Source organism: Myotis davidii, unplaced genomic scaffold (genome assembly GCF_000327345.1).
Source record: "Myotis davidii unplaced genomic scaffold, ASM32734v1 scaffold79, whole genome shotgun sequence".
Classification (NCBI taxonomy): Eukaryota; Metazoa; Chordata; class Mammalia; order Chiroptera; family Vespertilionidae; genus Myotis; species Myotis davidii.
Window position 1 is genome coordinate 2,814,522 of NW_006294339.1, and position 15,727 is coordinate 2,830,248.

Sequence of the window (15,727 nt, forward strand, 5' to 3'; positions counted from 1 at the left end):
TGCCCAGCACTGGGTTGGTACGTGGCATAAACACCTCTTCAGAGCTGAGGGCAGCCCGGCCACGGTGTGCGTCTCGTATCCCAGTGATGTTTAACAGTTCAAAGGTGTCTGTGCTGAGGAAGAGCCTACAGAACCTTGTCTAAGATGAGGGGAGGTGCAAAGGGGGCTCCTGGACCCTCCCTACTCCCACCGCATCCATGTGGGCTCCCAGGTGAGGTGATGCTAACAGTGAGCACCATCGCTGACTCCGTGGAGGCCGTTCTGAGCACTACCCATTCCCTCACCTCACAACCCGTGAGGGGGGTCAGCCATTAATTATCCCATTCTACAGGCGAGGAAACCGAGCAGAGGTGGGACCTCACTTGCCCATGGCCACACAGTGCAAAGGCGGAACACCCAACTGGCACCCCATCGTCTGCCGGCTGGGATCTTGTGAAGGCGACCGAGCCTCACGCTGCAGACACTTCCCTTCTCCTCCTGCCGCTGGCCCGGAACAGGTCCAGAGCTCCGGGAGACAGAAACTTCTAAATTCAAATCGGCACCCACCTCAGCTCACCGCACCCGGCTCGGTACTTCGTGCCCAGGTGACCCCCACATCTTCCCAGCCCACCCAGCCTGGGTGCTGCTTATACCTGTTTCCTAAATTCACACCAAACTGTGCTACTCAAAGTCCTTCGAGAGCTCCCCTTGCCTTAGTAAAAAAATAAAAATAAAAAATAAAAAATCCATCAGCCTCCCGTAGCCCTGCACCCAGGGCCAGTGAAAGGGGGCCATCCTTGCTGGGACGGACTCTCGACGGGAAACACAGGCCACAGGAACCTCTCTCTACTTCCAGAAGCATCCACGCTGCCAAGCCAAATTGTGTTTGCAAGACAGGAAACCAAAACTGGCTTTAATAAGGCCCCAAGTCTCTGAAGTGAGACCCATGTCCCCCCTCCCAACCCCTTCACCAAAGGCCGCTGCAACTCGCCACAGAGAGCACGGTGAGCGTGCGGGGAGGGAGGGGCCTGGACACAAACACGGGAAAAGCCGGTGCACCCGGCGTCTTGCATCTTGTCATCCGTATAGTAAACTCCCACCCGCGTCCCCCCAAACATGGCAGGAAGGGCTGCGGAAAAAAGATGTCCCTTTAATAAAACGTTATCAACATATATCGTACACAAACTACAATGTATCATAATTACTTTTTTTTTCCTCTCTTAATTCAGAACCAGACTACAAGGTAAGAAAAAACACAGAAACAGCTACAATGTTCCCAATAATCCGCACAAGGTCTTTTTTCAGGCAGATGATATCTCACATAATATGATATACATGGATCAGAAAGGGGAGAAACAAAGACCAGCTACGGGGAGGGGGCGGGGAGTAAATGTACAAAGAATCCGGGTGTCTCCGGGGCCAGACACAGAGGTTTCCGTGGGGTGCTGAGGTGAGGGAGGCCCGAGTCACCCTCCTGGGAGGGGACAGGCTCCACTGTCGCGTGTCGGTTTTTAAAAATAAAAACAGGACCGGAAACAGCGCGTCCGTTTGGTGGCTGGTGTCCCCCCACCCCCACAGCCATTCCAAAGTCTTTCCATTCAGTTCCAAGCATATGCAGAGCAGTTCTGGTCAATATCCCGTCTTTGAAAAAGGAGGAAGAATCAACAGGAAAAAAAGAAAACCCCAAACTCCAGCGCTACACTGCCAGCACACACGGAGGACGCAGGGCCAGGGGACGAGGACGGAGGTCAGTTTCATGTCCCAGTCACAGCCATCCTGTCGGGGGTGGGCTCCCCACTCGCTCCAGACCACCACCCAGCTGGCAGGCTTCTCGCTGGGAAAACGGGGTGGGGGCTGAGGCGGGGCTGCAGGGGACCCCTGGAGGAGGAGCAGTCCTGGGCACACAGTGCGCACCACCACCGGCTGCAGCGAGTCTCCAGCGAGTGTCCGCCTGGTGGAGTCCTGCAGCCTGAACCAGGCGGCCTGGCCCTCCAGCCACATCACGGGGTGGGGGACATTCTGGGGTCCAAGTTGTGCAGCTGCTGTTGCCACCTTGCCCGGGAGAAAACTAAGCAAAAAAAAACAAAACCGTCCCCGCCCCTCCCTTGCCCATCTGCACAAGCCAAAACCCTCTATGGAAAAGGGCGACTTCCGTTTGCTTTCCAAAAAAGGCCCTTGGAAAGAAACCACTGATTGTAAACGGCCCAGTTTATTATTATCATTATCATCATTATTATTCTTAGGTGGCTACAAAGACAGCGTGAGATCGCACACTGAGACTAGCTCTCCGGTGGAAGGGCTTGGGTACAGACAGCAGGGCTTGGTGGGGGTTTTTTGTCCTTTTTCTTTTTTTTTTTTTAAAAGAAGAAAGCAAAGAGGTTGGTTGGGGTGAAATGGGGTGGGGGTTTGCTAGAAGCTTCCTTTTTTAAAAATCCCCCCCCCAACCCCACCCCAGAAAACAAATAAAAAAAATCCCAACAATGGCAAAACCCAAACAAAAGACAACAAAAAAGTGTCATGTACATAAAAGATCCTTTTGGGAAGGGCAAGGGGTGGGATTTTTCTGGTCAATGACTTGAAATATATTTTTATTTTGAGTTTTGTCCTTCATGTTTTATGGAATAAAAAGTTCGGCCTTTTTATTGCATGAAACTAAAATTGGGAAAGGTGGGGGAGTGGAGAGGGCAGGGTGGAGGGGGAGCGGGAGGTGCCCCTCCCCCAGCGCCTGGGCAATGACACCTCACTTCTTCTTGCATAATTTCTGGCATCTTCCAGCCCGCAATGCCGGCTCTCTCAGCGTCTCGGAGAAGAGGAGGGTCACACACTCATCGTCATGCTTGGAGAATACTGCACGGGGAGAGGCAGAGAAGGGGGTCGTGAGGGCCGGGAGTGGGAGACTTGTGGGGGTCTGATTGCAGAGGCGACCAGCTGGGGGCCTGGCTGGGCTGAGACTGGGTGACACTGGGTGGGCAGGGCCAGGAGGCGCCTCTCCGCAGCAGGCTGTGCCTGCCAGGAACTCACCCCCTTTCCCTCAAATCACCCCTTGCCCACTCCCCCAGCCCCCTACCCGCCACAGGCTGCAGCTGGCTTTCCTGCCGTGGGGTCAGGCACAGGGCTGCAGAGGACTGGGAGGTGAGCCAGGGTGCCCTGGGGTGGGCACCCGTTGGGGGGGTTCTCAAAAACTGCTTAACCACGAGGCTGTTCCTTCAAAGACTGTGGACAGAAGCCCGACGGCCAGCCCCTGTGCAGCGAGACCTCAGGAAGTCACTGTCTGCATGAACCTCCTCCCCAGGACAGATGGAAATGGACTGGTGGATTGTGACCCAGCGGCCAGAGGCCAGGCCAGGCTTTCCAACCACATCAGCTCAACCAGTGCCCGAGGGGCAGCACCCAAGGCATGCACCTGCACACAGGCTCCAGGAGGATCTGCTGGGGTCAGACTCGGGTGGCAGGGGTGAGGGCACACGGGGGAGGGAGGAGGGCGAGACCCACAAGGCTGTTAGGCCCCGGGCCCTGTGGGTAGGTCTCAGCCAGGAAGGAGGCTCTCAAATCGTTCAGGAGCCCCCAGACCCTGGGGATCAGGTGACGGCCCAGGGATGACACGAGGATGGCAGCGGGCACTTACATTGTCGTTCTGGAAGGAGTGGAGGAAGTTCCCTCCCAGCTCGCCGTCGTCTCGCGGGGTGCCTGGAGGATTGCTGATGCCACTTATGTTGTTAGGAGAATTCTGCGGGGAGAGGAGAGGTGAGCCCCGGCCCTGTGGGCTGCCAGCCGGGCTGGGAGACAGGCTTTCTGGGGGAAGGGGTGGGGGTGGGGCACAAGGTGGTGTGTCGGTGCGTGGAGCCTGGAGGATTGCTGATGCCACTTATGTTGTTAGGAGAATTGAGAATTGTTAGGAGAGGTGAGCCCCGGCCCTGTGGGCTGCCAGCCGGGCTGGGAGACAGGCTTTCTGGGGGAAGGGGTGGGGGTGGGGCACAAGGTGGTGTGTCCAGGAAGGAGACATTAAACACTCACTTTTGGAAGTCCATCTATGTCACCTGACCCTGGAAGCAAGAAAGAATCCCGCTCAGTCTCCTGCCCACGCTTCGTGGAGGGGCCTCCAAACCCTTCCACCCGAGTCCCCGCTATTTCTGTGCAGAGGATGTCTCAGCTCTTCCCGTGGGCAGGTGAGGCCAGGGCCGTGGCCAGGCCCAGCTGAGCCAGGAGGAGGCTGTGGGCAGGGCCGGGCGGGGCACAGGCTCACCTAACGATCCGTTCATGTGGTGGGGCTCCATGCCGCCCATGCCTCCCATCGGGCCGTCGGAGCCTGGACCCATCGGGAACTGAAAGAAGCACAGAGATGGTGGCTGAGCGGCCCGGCCTCAAGGAGCTCCCACTCTGGGGGCTCCTCCCTCACACACTCAAGGCCCAACACTGGACGTTCAGGTTGTGTCTACTTGTTGGCTATTATGAATCAGGCTATGAACATTGTGTACAATTACTGTGGGGACACGCGTTTCCTCTCTCTGGGCAGAGACCTAGCCATGGACTGGCAGGGTCGCAGGTGACTGCTGGACCTTCCGCAGAACAGGACGGCTGGACTGCTCCAGAGCAGCCGCAGCCCCAGACACACCACCAGTAGGGGGCAGGGCTCCGCCTCTTCCCGTTCTGGCCGGCAAGGGTCATTTCCAAGGACAGCTATCCTCCTGGGTAGGAACTGGCATCTCATTGTCGTTTTCGTTTGCCCTGAATAATGCTGAGCATCATTTCATTGTTTACTTGTTCTTCTTTGAAGGAATGTCTATTTAGACACTTGGTCCATTTTTTAATGGGGTTCCAATTGAGTCCTTTACATATTGTAGATTTAAGCCCCTCATCAGAGATGTGATTTACAGGTGTTTCCCCTCTGCAGGGTGTCGAGTCCTCGGAAACACCCAAGTTTACGTTTTGCTGGGTCCCGTGCAGCTCGTTTTCTTGTCACCTGTGCTCGGGGGTTGCAGCTAAGCCAGCTTGGCGTGGCCCCGGCCACAGGACCGACTGGGGGCTTCCTTCTGTGGACGGCGTCAGCTCTGCCCTTCGGCCTGGGTCTGCCTGGAGTGAATTCTGGGTGTTGGGGTAAGCAGCAACCCTTCACCCAGGGAGTCCTTGCTCGGATTCCAATGAAGTTACAGTTGTAATAAAGAAATTACGAAAGTCCTGTTTAAGGTGGCTGCCCTTCCTGGCGACATTTTTTGAGTCCTCAAGCAGTCTCATTTCTAAAAGTCGAGTCACTCCCTTGGCCGCATGAAGTTTTGTGCAGCCCCGACCCCAAACATCTAGGCTCCTCATGGTCTCTGTACAGACCTCAGACGGTTCTGGGGACGCAGCACATGATTCTTTCTCGGTGTTCAATTCCTTTCTCCATTCTCATCTCAATGCATTTCCTAATCAGAGAAGGACAGCACAGCAGGCCAACATTTTAACATCTTCCCTACGGCCAGCAACAAAGATGGCCATGTGTCTGAGGCTCTCGATTTCTAGAGTCAAAACCTCATTAACTGCATCTGCATGTTTTGAGGAACCTGACAAGTGACCAAACACCCCTGTGACTTCTGACAGCCTCAGACCACAGGTGAGCCTACCGGCCCCTGGGGAGCAGCGTGGGGGCGAGGTGTCCGGGACACGGAGCAGGAAGCGGTTCGCAGACTGAACGGAAGTTGCCAAATCAACTGTGTGTTGCCGGCCAGATACGCAGGCCAGCGAGCAACGTCTACGTTTGTGTTTGGACAAGAGAACAACAATCTCTGATTTGTATTTTCTTCACAGGAATCGAGAGGACGACTTAAAGCTCCAGTTTTCAGGTCAAAGCGTCCAAGGCCTGCGGTCGGACCTGCTTCCACTGCAGGGTGCGCCGCACACTTGACCTCCGGCAGGAAGCTCACCCGAGTGCTGGAGGGATCTGCCGGCGTCAACGCTGCACAGAAAAGTCCAAGGCGCTTGTCATCAAAGCCCTGCTCTGCTCACCCTGACCGGGCCGCAGCTCCGCCTCAGCAGCAGCTGCTCAGCTCAGGGGCCGGCGGGTGACGGGCTCTTCAGGGCTGCGTCTGACCGCACACGGCTGCCGCTCTCTGACGGAGCCTAGGCGTCTCTTTGGAGGATGCAAAGAACTTCTGACTGGTTTAGGAGGACGTGCCCATCTCCTCCCAGCCCTGCGCGGTCACATCCCTCGGTGGGAGGCGCGCAGCACCTTCCTCCTGGTCGTTCTCCGCCCTAGTGCAGCCGCAGGTGTCCTCCCACCTGTCGTTAGAGTAACACGGCCGTTTGTCCTTTTTCCAGCGGCGTCTGGGTCCCACTGGCGCTGGTGTCCTCATTTTCATCACCTGGACCCTTGGAAAACACGGTCCCAAGGCTCACAGCATGAAACCGAAACCTGCCCCATCCCGACAGCACCCCTGCAGGCAGAGCCACAGGCGGCGCCGGCCCGTGACTGAGGCACTCGAGTCGCACCCCTGGGAGCCACAGGTCACCAGGGACAGACCGTGGTCAGGAGGAGGACAGCGACAGCGACCATGGGAGGAGGGAATGAATGGATGCCATTTCCGTGGGACACTGAACAGGGTGCCTAGTCCCTGTCTTGGCCGCTGTATAGGTCTCACACTTTCCCGCCCAAGTTTCTGCAGCCGCTGCCATAAACCAGGACCTTGTGTGTCCTGGGATGTCGTCCTGGGACACGAGGCTTCTAGAGCTAAAACGCGATGGCTGGTCACCCTCGTGGGAAACAGGGGTGCTGAGGGGAGGGAGGGGCGAGGGGCATCAGGTGTGATGTGAGGTTCCCATCCACTGACCCTGGTTACCTTGGCACCCTAGGCGGCGGCCACGGACCCTCACTACAGAGGCTGCAAGAGCTTAAACACGTGCTGTGACCAGCGTGGGGCCGCTCATGCCATTGTTCAGCACGTGGGGTGGTGGTTTAGACGTCACATTAAGAACCGAGCCAACAAAACCAAATAGAGCACCCCAAAAGCCATAGACAATTGGGGGCCCCAAGCCCACCCTCTGGCTCTGCAGTCCACAGACTTGATATCACAGGCAGCCTCCTTTCCAAACCCTGAGCTCCAGGGGGCAAGGCGGGCTGGGTCGACGTGGGAGGGCTGCCTGGAGGAGAGACCCCGGCACCGTCCTTGGGGCACTCCCCGCTGGAAGGGAGACAGGCTCCAGCTGCATCGTCAAGTCCCACATGACACAGACTGAGGGGCAGGGAGTGGGTGATGAGAAAAGGTAGGACTGGAGCTGCAACATCACTGAAGGTGGGAACTCTGAGAGGCCAAGAGGGGTTGAGAGCTTCTTGCCAGGGGAATGGACTGAAGAGAGGCAAAGAGGTGCAAGGGGCGAGGGTCACAGGGCTCCCAAAGGAGACGGAGGCACGGGGCGGCAGGTCCCCAAGTAGGCACGTGCTCCTGCATGGCCCCCCTCTTCGCTGAGTGGCCAAGGAAACAGGTGCCAAAGGGTGTGACACAGCCCAAACCCCACCTGCAGCCGGTGCTTTCCGGCACCAACACCCCACACAGGGCACCCCGCTCTGACCAGATGAGTGGGAATCACTTCATCCCCTTCTCTCCTGGCCCCTGGCAGGCTGAGATGGGAACTGAGGTACCCAAGAGTTAATCACTTTTCTGATGGTTTATTTTATTCATCTTTGGAAACAAATGGCTGAAATCAATTAAACTTGCTTTCCCCTCAGCTGCGGAAGTTAATTATGATTTGTTATGGTATCTGATATGTAAATTGTTAGAAAGCAGACTTACGTTGGACCGGCTGCCTCCAGGCGGCACCGGATTAATCATTGTGTAGATGTTGTCACTGGAATTTGTTGAATCTGTAGAATAGTGGAAACCCGCAAGTCGGGGTGATTAATTCATTTCTTAATTAAAACAAACTCGTGGCACTTGAACTCATTCTTTTGTATTTTATCACCTAAAATTTCCTTTAAGTACTGCCATTTTCTGGCTAATTTGTATTTAATGAAGATTCACAAAGTTTTTAATCACAGAAAATTCAACTGTGAAAACCACTCAACCCTGAAATGAAGACTTTTGGGGTGTTTGGACATCTGGACAGGAGTGTGGACAAGGCAAAGGCGGGTTACAGGTCCCAATTCTCGGCTCCCCACCCCACCTCACATCTGCTCCTGCTGGGACAATATGGGGCAGACAGATCACCACCTGTGCTCTCCCTAACCCAGCAGTTTTAATCAAATCGGGGAGAGAGAAACACCACACATCACCCAGGGGCCGCCCTGCCAGGCTGGTGGGGCAGGGGGAGAGGCAGGGCTGGGCAGGAGCCACATTAGCATATGGAGTGGTTTAACGTGACCCAGTCTGAATGTAGGTCATGCAGCTCATAAAAATGCAGCAGCAGAAAGGAGTCGGAGTGGGAGCCGGAACATCACGCTGCCGCCCGCCAGCTCCACCCCTGCGGCTGAGAGTTTCCCCGCTACGGGGAGCCGAGAGGGGAGGGTGGGAGAGAGGGACCCCTCCGTCTCCCCAATTAGGCAGAAAGGTCTCCTTAGGAAACCAGCTAACAGGTTTGTATCAGGAGCAGGCCCCCTATTCCTCAGGCAGAAATCCAACCACCTCTCACTTTTTATTTCTGGGTGGTAAGGGCTGCGTGCTGAACTCCTCCTAGCTGGTGGCATGCTATTCTTAGCCGGAGAGACACACAATGCGTGTGTGCTGTATGCCCTCCTCTGGTTAAAGGAAAAGGGAGAAGGGGCCTCCTACAGAGAGGACCGGGCACAGAGTCCTGGGCTCCGGCTGCCAGAATCCAAAAGCCCCTTCTGTCACCTGGAGAAATGTACAGTCAAATAGGGGTCCCTCAGACCAAGGGCCAGTGAGACTCCTGTCCCAGATTCCCCTGCTCTGCTCGTCCCTTAACCAGAGAGGAGCCGTGATCTGGCTGAGGCCACACAGGGGTTTCATGGCACCAGGGACCTCACGCCCCCCAACCCCGGATGCCAAGATGACCTATGGAGGAGGTGCTGCTCAGGAGCGGCTGGCAAGCTCTGGCTCTGCACCTGTGCCCCTCCAGGACTCCCTGCACCCCGCCCCATGCCCTCACCTGCAGGACTAGGCATGATGGGTGTTCCTGGGGGGCCGCCACCGCCAGGAGGTCCCTGGAGATGAGACAAAAATCGACATCAGAAACCCAGGGTGGTAACATGGGGGAGAGGCCACCGAGCTCCAGCCAGGAAGCAGCAAGTGCTCACTGGGCCCAGCCGGCACTCAGCTCTCGCTCATCCTCCATGACACACGCAGAGCCCGCCTGTGTGAGCCTTAGGGGACTGGACTTGGCTTCTCCCCTTTCTTCCTTAAACCGAGGTGTGTGTGTGTGTGTGTGTGTGTGTGTGCGCGTGTGTACTCCTATGCATGCTGATCGATGAAACCAGAGCCTGTGCTGCAAACCACCCACCCACTAGTCAGCCCCCAGATGGGGATGCCAATTCCAGGGCTTGTTGGAAACTCTGGGACCAGCAGGAGGTACAAACTCCAGAATACTGACAGGAAGTTCTAGCACAGCTGGAATCTGTGCTCCAATGTGTTTGAAAGGGAAGGAGACAGGGCTTCACACTTACCACGTAGGTACCGGGTGATGAGGAGGAGTATGGAATCTAGAAACAAGAGGCAGGGAGCACGTGTCAGAGTCACTTCCGCCAACAGGCAGCACTTTTTGGCTTCTAAACCCTCTTGGGGACACGACCCCTTCTTGATGGGACCGGCTGTGGCACTCACTGAACCAGGGGCAGGGGTGTGAGCCGAGAACAGCTCCTGCACCGAGCTGATCCTGAAAACCTCCCCGGGAGCCTGGGGGCCCTCCAGTTCCAGAGGGCAGGACAGTAGGAACGTTGCCCCACGCCTCTACGCTTCTCCCTGGACCGCCTGACCGTCGGTGCGTGGCCCCTTCCCAGCCTTCCTCCGAGTGCTGGTCCTGCAGGAGCCTCGATGTGAACAGTGCTCGGAGCCCAGCTCTCAGCTCACACCTGTTTCTGCAGAGCAGTGGCTGGGCTGCGCAGGGCCGAGCCCAGGATGGCCCCGGCATGTTACTCCCAAGCTTGCGCCTACAGGTGGGCTTCTCCTGGAGGCGTCAGGTAGAGACCTGCTGTATCTCCCCTCCAACCTGGGGACAGGAACCACCCTGCACCTACAATCCCCTCCCTGGCAAACACGCCCACGTGACCTGGTACTCACTGAGTTAGCACTGTTAGGATTGGGCCAGGGTCTGCCAGCTCCCGGGCCCCTGACGGAGGGAGAGATGGAGACAGTGAAAAAGGTGCCGTCAACTCCAAGGGTGGTGCCAGCAGGGGCAGAGAGGGCTGAAGTGACTGACGGGAAGTCCTGCCTAGCAGCCCAGGGCCTGAGGGACCACTGGGTTCTGGGGTTGTAATGGGGAGTTCCATGGGGAGAGACCTACCAACTCCTATAAGTTACATGGAAACCTGTGAAGTACAGAAAACCTCCTCTGCATGTGCGCCTGCCTAGGGATCTATCACCACAAAGGGGGTAAGAAACACGGAAGCCCTAGAATGGCCTACAGGGGTCACATCTGGACCCTCCCACTCTGCTGTGTGAGCCGGGCAAGTGGCTTCACCTCTCTGAGCCTCGGTTACCCCCCTGTAGCTAACATAACTTCCTCGCAGGGCTATTACGAAGATTAGGTGAGCTGAGCCACGTAACATGCTGAGAACCGTGCTGGGCACGTAAAGCACCCTACGGGGTGGGGCCCATCACCAGTACTGGCAGCAGCGTTCTCGCTGTACTGATGAGGAGACTGAGGCCCCGAGAGGGGCATTAATGGCTCAGGTCACAAGTGTCCCGGGAGGGCAGCAGAGGGTGGGAAAGCCATGGGCTCTGAGCCGCCGGCGGGTCACTTTGCCTTACATGTTAATCCCGGGCATGGCGGGGCCGAGGGAGTTGGGTGGTGGTCTCATGCCGCTGCCGTAATTCTGCAACGATAACCAAGGGTCAGTCTATGAGAAGGAGAAGGGGAACCGGAGAGAGAAAGGGAGGGAAAACAGACAGAATATAAGTGAGAGGGTTAGTCTGTGAAGAGCATCTGATGAGAAAAAATAACACATTTGTTTAAAAAGGTGGAGGGAGGGTGGGAACCACGTGATGGGATCACGATGACAAGCCAGCACAGAGGGACAGTCACAGCTTTAGACGCAGCTTCGGGGCTCCAAGGGGGTTCTCTCAAAAGCACACGGACGTCAAGCAATGCCCCTCACACCTCTGGGCCCCTCCCCCTCGGGTCCATGCGGGGAAAGGAGATCTGACTGGGAAGGGCAGCACCTCGGACACGAGGGAGGAGCTGCTGGCAGGCTGGGGCCGGGGTCGGGGCTGAACGAGGAGGGGAAGAAACAGTCCCGAAAACCTGACCTGCAGCTGTCCCCAAGGCCTGGCATGTACAGACACCCCCCAGCCCAGGTCTGGGTGTGCCCCCGCCCCTAGACCAAGCTGCCTAATCCAGGCATCAGCATGTGGGCCTCACCAGGCACAGTGCCTTGAGCAGGAGGCTTCTACCCTCAGAAGGAATCCAGGTTCTGTTTGAGAGAAGAGTCCAGACAGAATTGGGAATCTCCCAGGAGTCCCAGCCCAGCTCAGTCCAGCCCAGAGGCAGGTGGGATGGCCCACAAGAGCACCTGACCAGGCCCCCGGGCCTTACACCTGAGTCATCTCCTACTGCAGAAAAGCCTGCCTCCCCTTCCCAATGCTATTTTCTTGGCAGGAATGACTGCCTGCCTCCCTTCTCTACCAGGTGGGCTCCTATACACCCTCTAATACCCAGCTCAGACTGCACCTCCTCTGGGAAGCCTTCCCTGCCCCACGCTTTCGGGTTAACTGCTCCGTCCTACTCCCAGAATGCCTTGCACTCCCCTCCTCCACTGCCCACTGGATTATGATCATGACCACCTGTCCATCTCCTACTGAATTCCAAGTGCCTTTGGAAGATGGGAGCTGCGTCTTCATGACCTGCCAGCCCCTCACTCCCTGCAGCAGCGGACACACACCAGGTGCCACATCGATCAGGGAAGCAGTGAAGGAGGGAAAAGTAAAGTGAGCTCTGTCCTACAGGAGAGTCTGAAAGAATTAGGTTGGTAGAATTGGTGGCACAGGAACAACCCAAATGAGCTGTTCTCTACTGAGCACACAGCACGCGTAATACATGGTCTCTGGCTTGGTCCTTGTGACAATGCCATGGGGCTGGGATCATCCCTGCTCCACAGGAGACTGAAGGTCTCAGGGAAGAAAGATCTGCCCAACATCAGGCAGCAAATGACACAGCTGGGTTCCAACCGGGACCTGAAGCCTCCGGATCACTCTCTGTGCCACCCCCCGGAGGGGCCAGAGGGATGGGTGAAGAGGAAGTCGGAGCCAGAGCTACCAACTCAGAGCCAAGCCCAGCTGCTGCTGAGTTCTTCCGCCAGGGACCATCTCCCCCACCTCACTGCCGCGGGGCCACCTCCCCTGCCTGGTCACCCACAGAGGGCTTGGGTGCCAGAAGAATGCCCCAAGGGTGTGGGCAAGGGCAGGAGCAGCCAGGCTGGCTAGCACTGAGCAGGGCCTGGAGTCGGGGGAGGCAGGGCAGGACAGCCACAGAGGGACCCCTAGGCAGCCAGCACTCTTCTTTAAAATGCATTTTCCTTTTTTAATGTTTTATTGATTTTTTACAGAGAGGAAGGGAGAAGGAGAGAGAGTTAGAAACATCGATGAGAGAGACATCGATCAGCTGCCTCCTACATACTCCCCACTGGGGATGTGCCCGCAACCAAGGTGCATGCTCTCTTGACCGGAATCGAACCTGGGACCCTTCAGTCCGCAAGCCGATGCTCTATCCACTGAGCCAAACCAGGGCTAAAATGTTTATTTCTTAATCCTCACCCAAGGACAGTTTGTCCACTGATTTTTAGAGAGTCGAAGGGCAGGAGGAGGGTTGGAGAGAAGGAGGGAGGAAGGGAGGGAGGAAAACATGGGTGTGAAAGGGATACATTGATTGGTTGCCTCCCAACAGGGGCCAGGAATAGAACCCACAACACTTCAGTGTGTGGGCAACACTATGCCCACTGAGCAACACCAGCCAGAGCCAGCCAGCACTCTTAAAGCCCGCCTCCCACACGCCTGATCAGGGCTGAGCAGGTGTGCACTGACCCTCGAGCAAACAGTGGAGGCTCCAGGGACACACAGGGGCCAGGCCACTGTAGAGGTGTCAGGGGGCAGTGAGTAGAGCCACGGATTTGGGGTCAGCACACAGGGGAGTTTAGCACCCGGGCTCAGCCACTTGGTGGCTACTTTGGGCAAACTCCACAATTAACAACAATGCTTCTCTGTGCCAGACCGTGCTATGTACTTTTATCACTTATCTGTAATCACTCACAACCCCACCACTATTCCCATTCTAAAGGTTAAAAAGACTGAGGCACAGAAGTGGAGTGACAGTGCCTCTAGCAGCTACGTCAGCAGCAGAGCTGGGACTGAGGTGCCTTGTCCGCAGACTGGAGACAAAGAACGGCCGACCCGACAGGGCCCGTGAGCAGACGACATGCTGGCTCTGAGGTGCTGTCAGTCCTCAGGCTGTGCACGGACTAGGGCTGTGGGCAGCAGAACAAATGCCAAAGCCCCTAATCCTGCCTGATGCATCACAGAACCTCGGCTCCTGAGGGCCCTTCCCAAGCCCCACGTGCAGCTACAGAATCCCCTCTACAAATCTCAGCCTCATTCGGGCTCCTCCAGAACAGAACAGGAAGCTCACCACCTGGCCAGGCAGCCGAGAGAGAGAGAGAGAGAGAGAGAGAGAGAGAGAGAGAGAGAGAGAGAGATCTGTCTGTCTTCCAGGGACCAAAGCTGCTGCGTCCTGTTGGCCTCCCAGCAGGAGAGCAACCTGCACTTGGCGGGAGGGAGGCCTGGGGCGGGCGGAAGCCCAGGACACCGCCGCACAGTGTGACAAGTAGGGCGCTCACTCCCCAAAGACGCCTCAGGGAGGGTCCGGGCACCAACTGTGGCTCCTGCCCCCGCCCTCCCCCACCTCCCCCCCAGCAGCAGGGCTGCTTCCTGGAGGGACCATGCCCACCAGGTCCTCTCCCCTTGGGAAGCGTGGACCCTGGAGGGCCACTCACACCTCCCCCTTTCAGACGAAGAGCTGGAGGACCAAGGAGGCCAGAGACTCGCCCAAGGCCACACGGCAAGTCATGGGGAAAGTGGGGCTAAAGTCAGGTTTGGGAGAAAAAGAAAAACACCAGGAGAACAGGCTGCTGTTGGAGTGGGCTTGCCTTTTAGGATTAGGGCAAGGCCTCCCTGCGGTGTCCCCACCACCGAGGCAGCACCCGGAGAAAGCAGGGGCTGGCCTGCTGCCAGCACAATGCAGGGCGGGGGCAGGGGGGATGGGATGCAGAAGGGAGGTGTGTGTGGGGGGTGTTGGTGGGGGGAGATGCTACTCCAGCCAGAGGGAACCAGAAACCAAACATCTGGGAGGGGCCCAGAGCATCCGAACATCTACAAGCAGGTGGGAAGGAGAAGCAGGCTCCTGGGCAGGGCAGGAAGTGAAGGACCCTCTGCCCTCACTCCAGGGAGCTCTGCCCCTGACCCAAACTTCTGGCTTCTTTCAGGCAGTCTTCCCAAGGGGGAGAACAGAGCACCTGCCACAGCTCCTGCAGGAGCAGCCACCTTCCCCCACTAAGATGGGAGCCAACAGCGAGAAGGCTCTGAAACAGGGATGGCCTGCCGACCCTGCCTGCTGGCCCCGGGGGGCGTCCCGGTGACGGGCTATGGGTAACCGCAGAGAGGTAGACAGGGCACTTGAAATCTTCGGCGGGGCCCCAGTTTATGACGCAGGCAAAAGCTCTGGGCTGAAATAAGCTGGGCCTGGGCAGCCTGGCCTCCTCCCACCTGGTGGCACCAGGGGGGACAGAGGTCTCGGGTGCCCACAGAGGAGGAACTGTCTGTCCATGGTGAACCGGAAACAGAGCTAGGACAGGCGCTCATCTGTCCCACCTCTGGGTCATGATAAAGCTCAAGTCCACCCACCCAGGACGGGAGGAGGCTCTGGGATTCCGGGAGGACCACCCACTGCCTGGGTACAGCCCCTCTGCCTTCCCAACCCCTCACACCACAGGCTAGCACACCCCTCCCCAGGAGGGCCAGCCAACCAGGACCCTCCCTGGGGTCCCTCCCCTCTGCCTGCTGAGGGGCTGTTCCTGGCTGTGCGTGGGGCCAGTGAGCCTGGGGCAGAGAGGAGCTGGGGACCTGGCCGCACCCTCTGCTCTCATCCCTGCAAGCCGAGCGAGGTGGAAAGGCTGACAGACTGTGGAAGAGGAGAGAAGGCGGGGGCACACAGATGGTCAGGGGAATGGATGGACACAGGCAGTTACCTGTGGGCCGGGACCCATAGGTCCCATGCCTCGAGGAGGGTTCATTCTCTGCATTGATCCTCCCATGTTGGGGTGCCCTGCATGAGAGAGTAGGTGAGTGGTGAGTGGCAGGGCAGGCAGTAGAGGGAGGAGCCCCTCCGACTCCCCACGCCCCGGCGGCCCACCCATCCCTCTCTACCTTGCTGTCGTGTGGGGTCCATGGAATTGGGCAGCAGTGGCTGTGTCCCAGGAACTCCTCCCGGAGGCTGAAAGAGAGGAGACAGGAGCTGAGGGCTGCTCCCCAGGCTGGAGGACAGAGGGGGACACGCCTGCCTGTCCCAGCTCCCCACTTGACCAGCTAGGGCCACTCATGGCCTCCCCAAGACCATTCCT

At 57.5% G+C, this 15,727-nt stretch overlaps 1 protein-coding gene across 1 annotated transcript in view; it reads right to left on the reverse strand.

Annotated features, from left to right (window-relative positions):
* Positions 1 to 1,109: 1,109 nt before the first annotated feature.
* The window catches only part of SSBP3 (single stranded DNA binding protein 3), a gene marked incomplete at its 5' end in the record, with an annotated part of 148,992 nt that continues 134,374 nt past the window's right edge, over positions 1,110 to 15,727 (reverse strand). The window contains 11 exons of the mRNA XM_006768392.2: positions 1,110 to 2,826; positions 3,605 to 3,706; positions 3,994 to 4,022; positions 4,223 to 4,301; positions 7,743 to 7,813; positions 9,055 to 9,109; positions 9,569 to 9,604; positions 10,182 to 10,230; positions 10,872 to 10,936; positions 15,356 to 15,432; positions 15,534 to 15,600. Coding sequence (XP_006768455.2) covers positions 2,797 to 2,826; positions 3,605 to 3,706; positions 3,994 to 4,022; positions 4,223 to 4,301; positions 7,743 to 7,813; positions 9,055 to 9,109; positions 9,569 to 9,604; positions 10,182 to 10,230; positions 10,872 to 10,936; positions 15,356 to 15,432; positions 15,534 to 15,600 — 660 coding nt within the window. The remainder of the gene's footprint in view (positions 2,827 to 3,604; positions 3,707 to 3,993; positions 4,023 to 4,222; positions 4,302 to 7,742; positions 7,814 to 9,054; positions 9,110 to 9,568; positions 9,605 to 10,181; positions 10,231 to 10,871; positions 10,937 to 15,355; positions 15,433 to 15,533; positions 15,601 to 15,727) is intronic.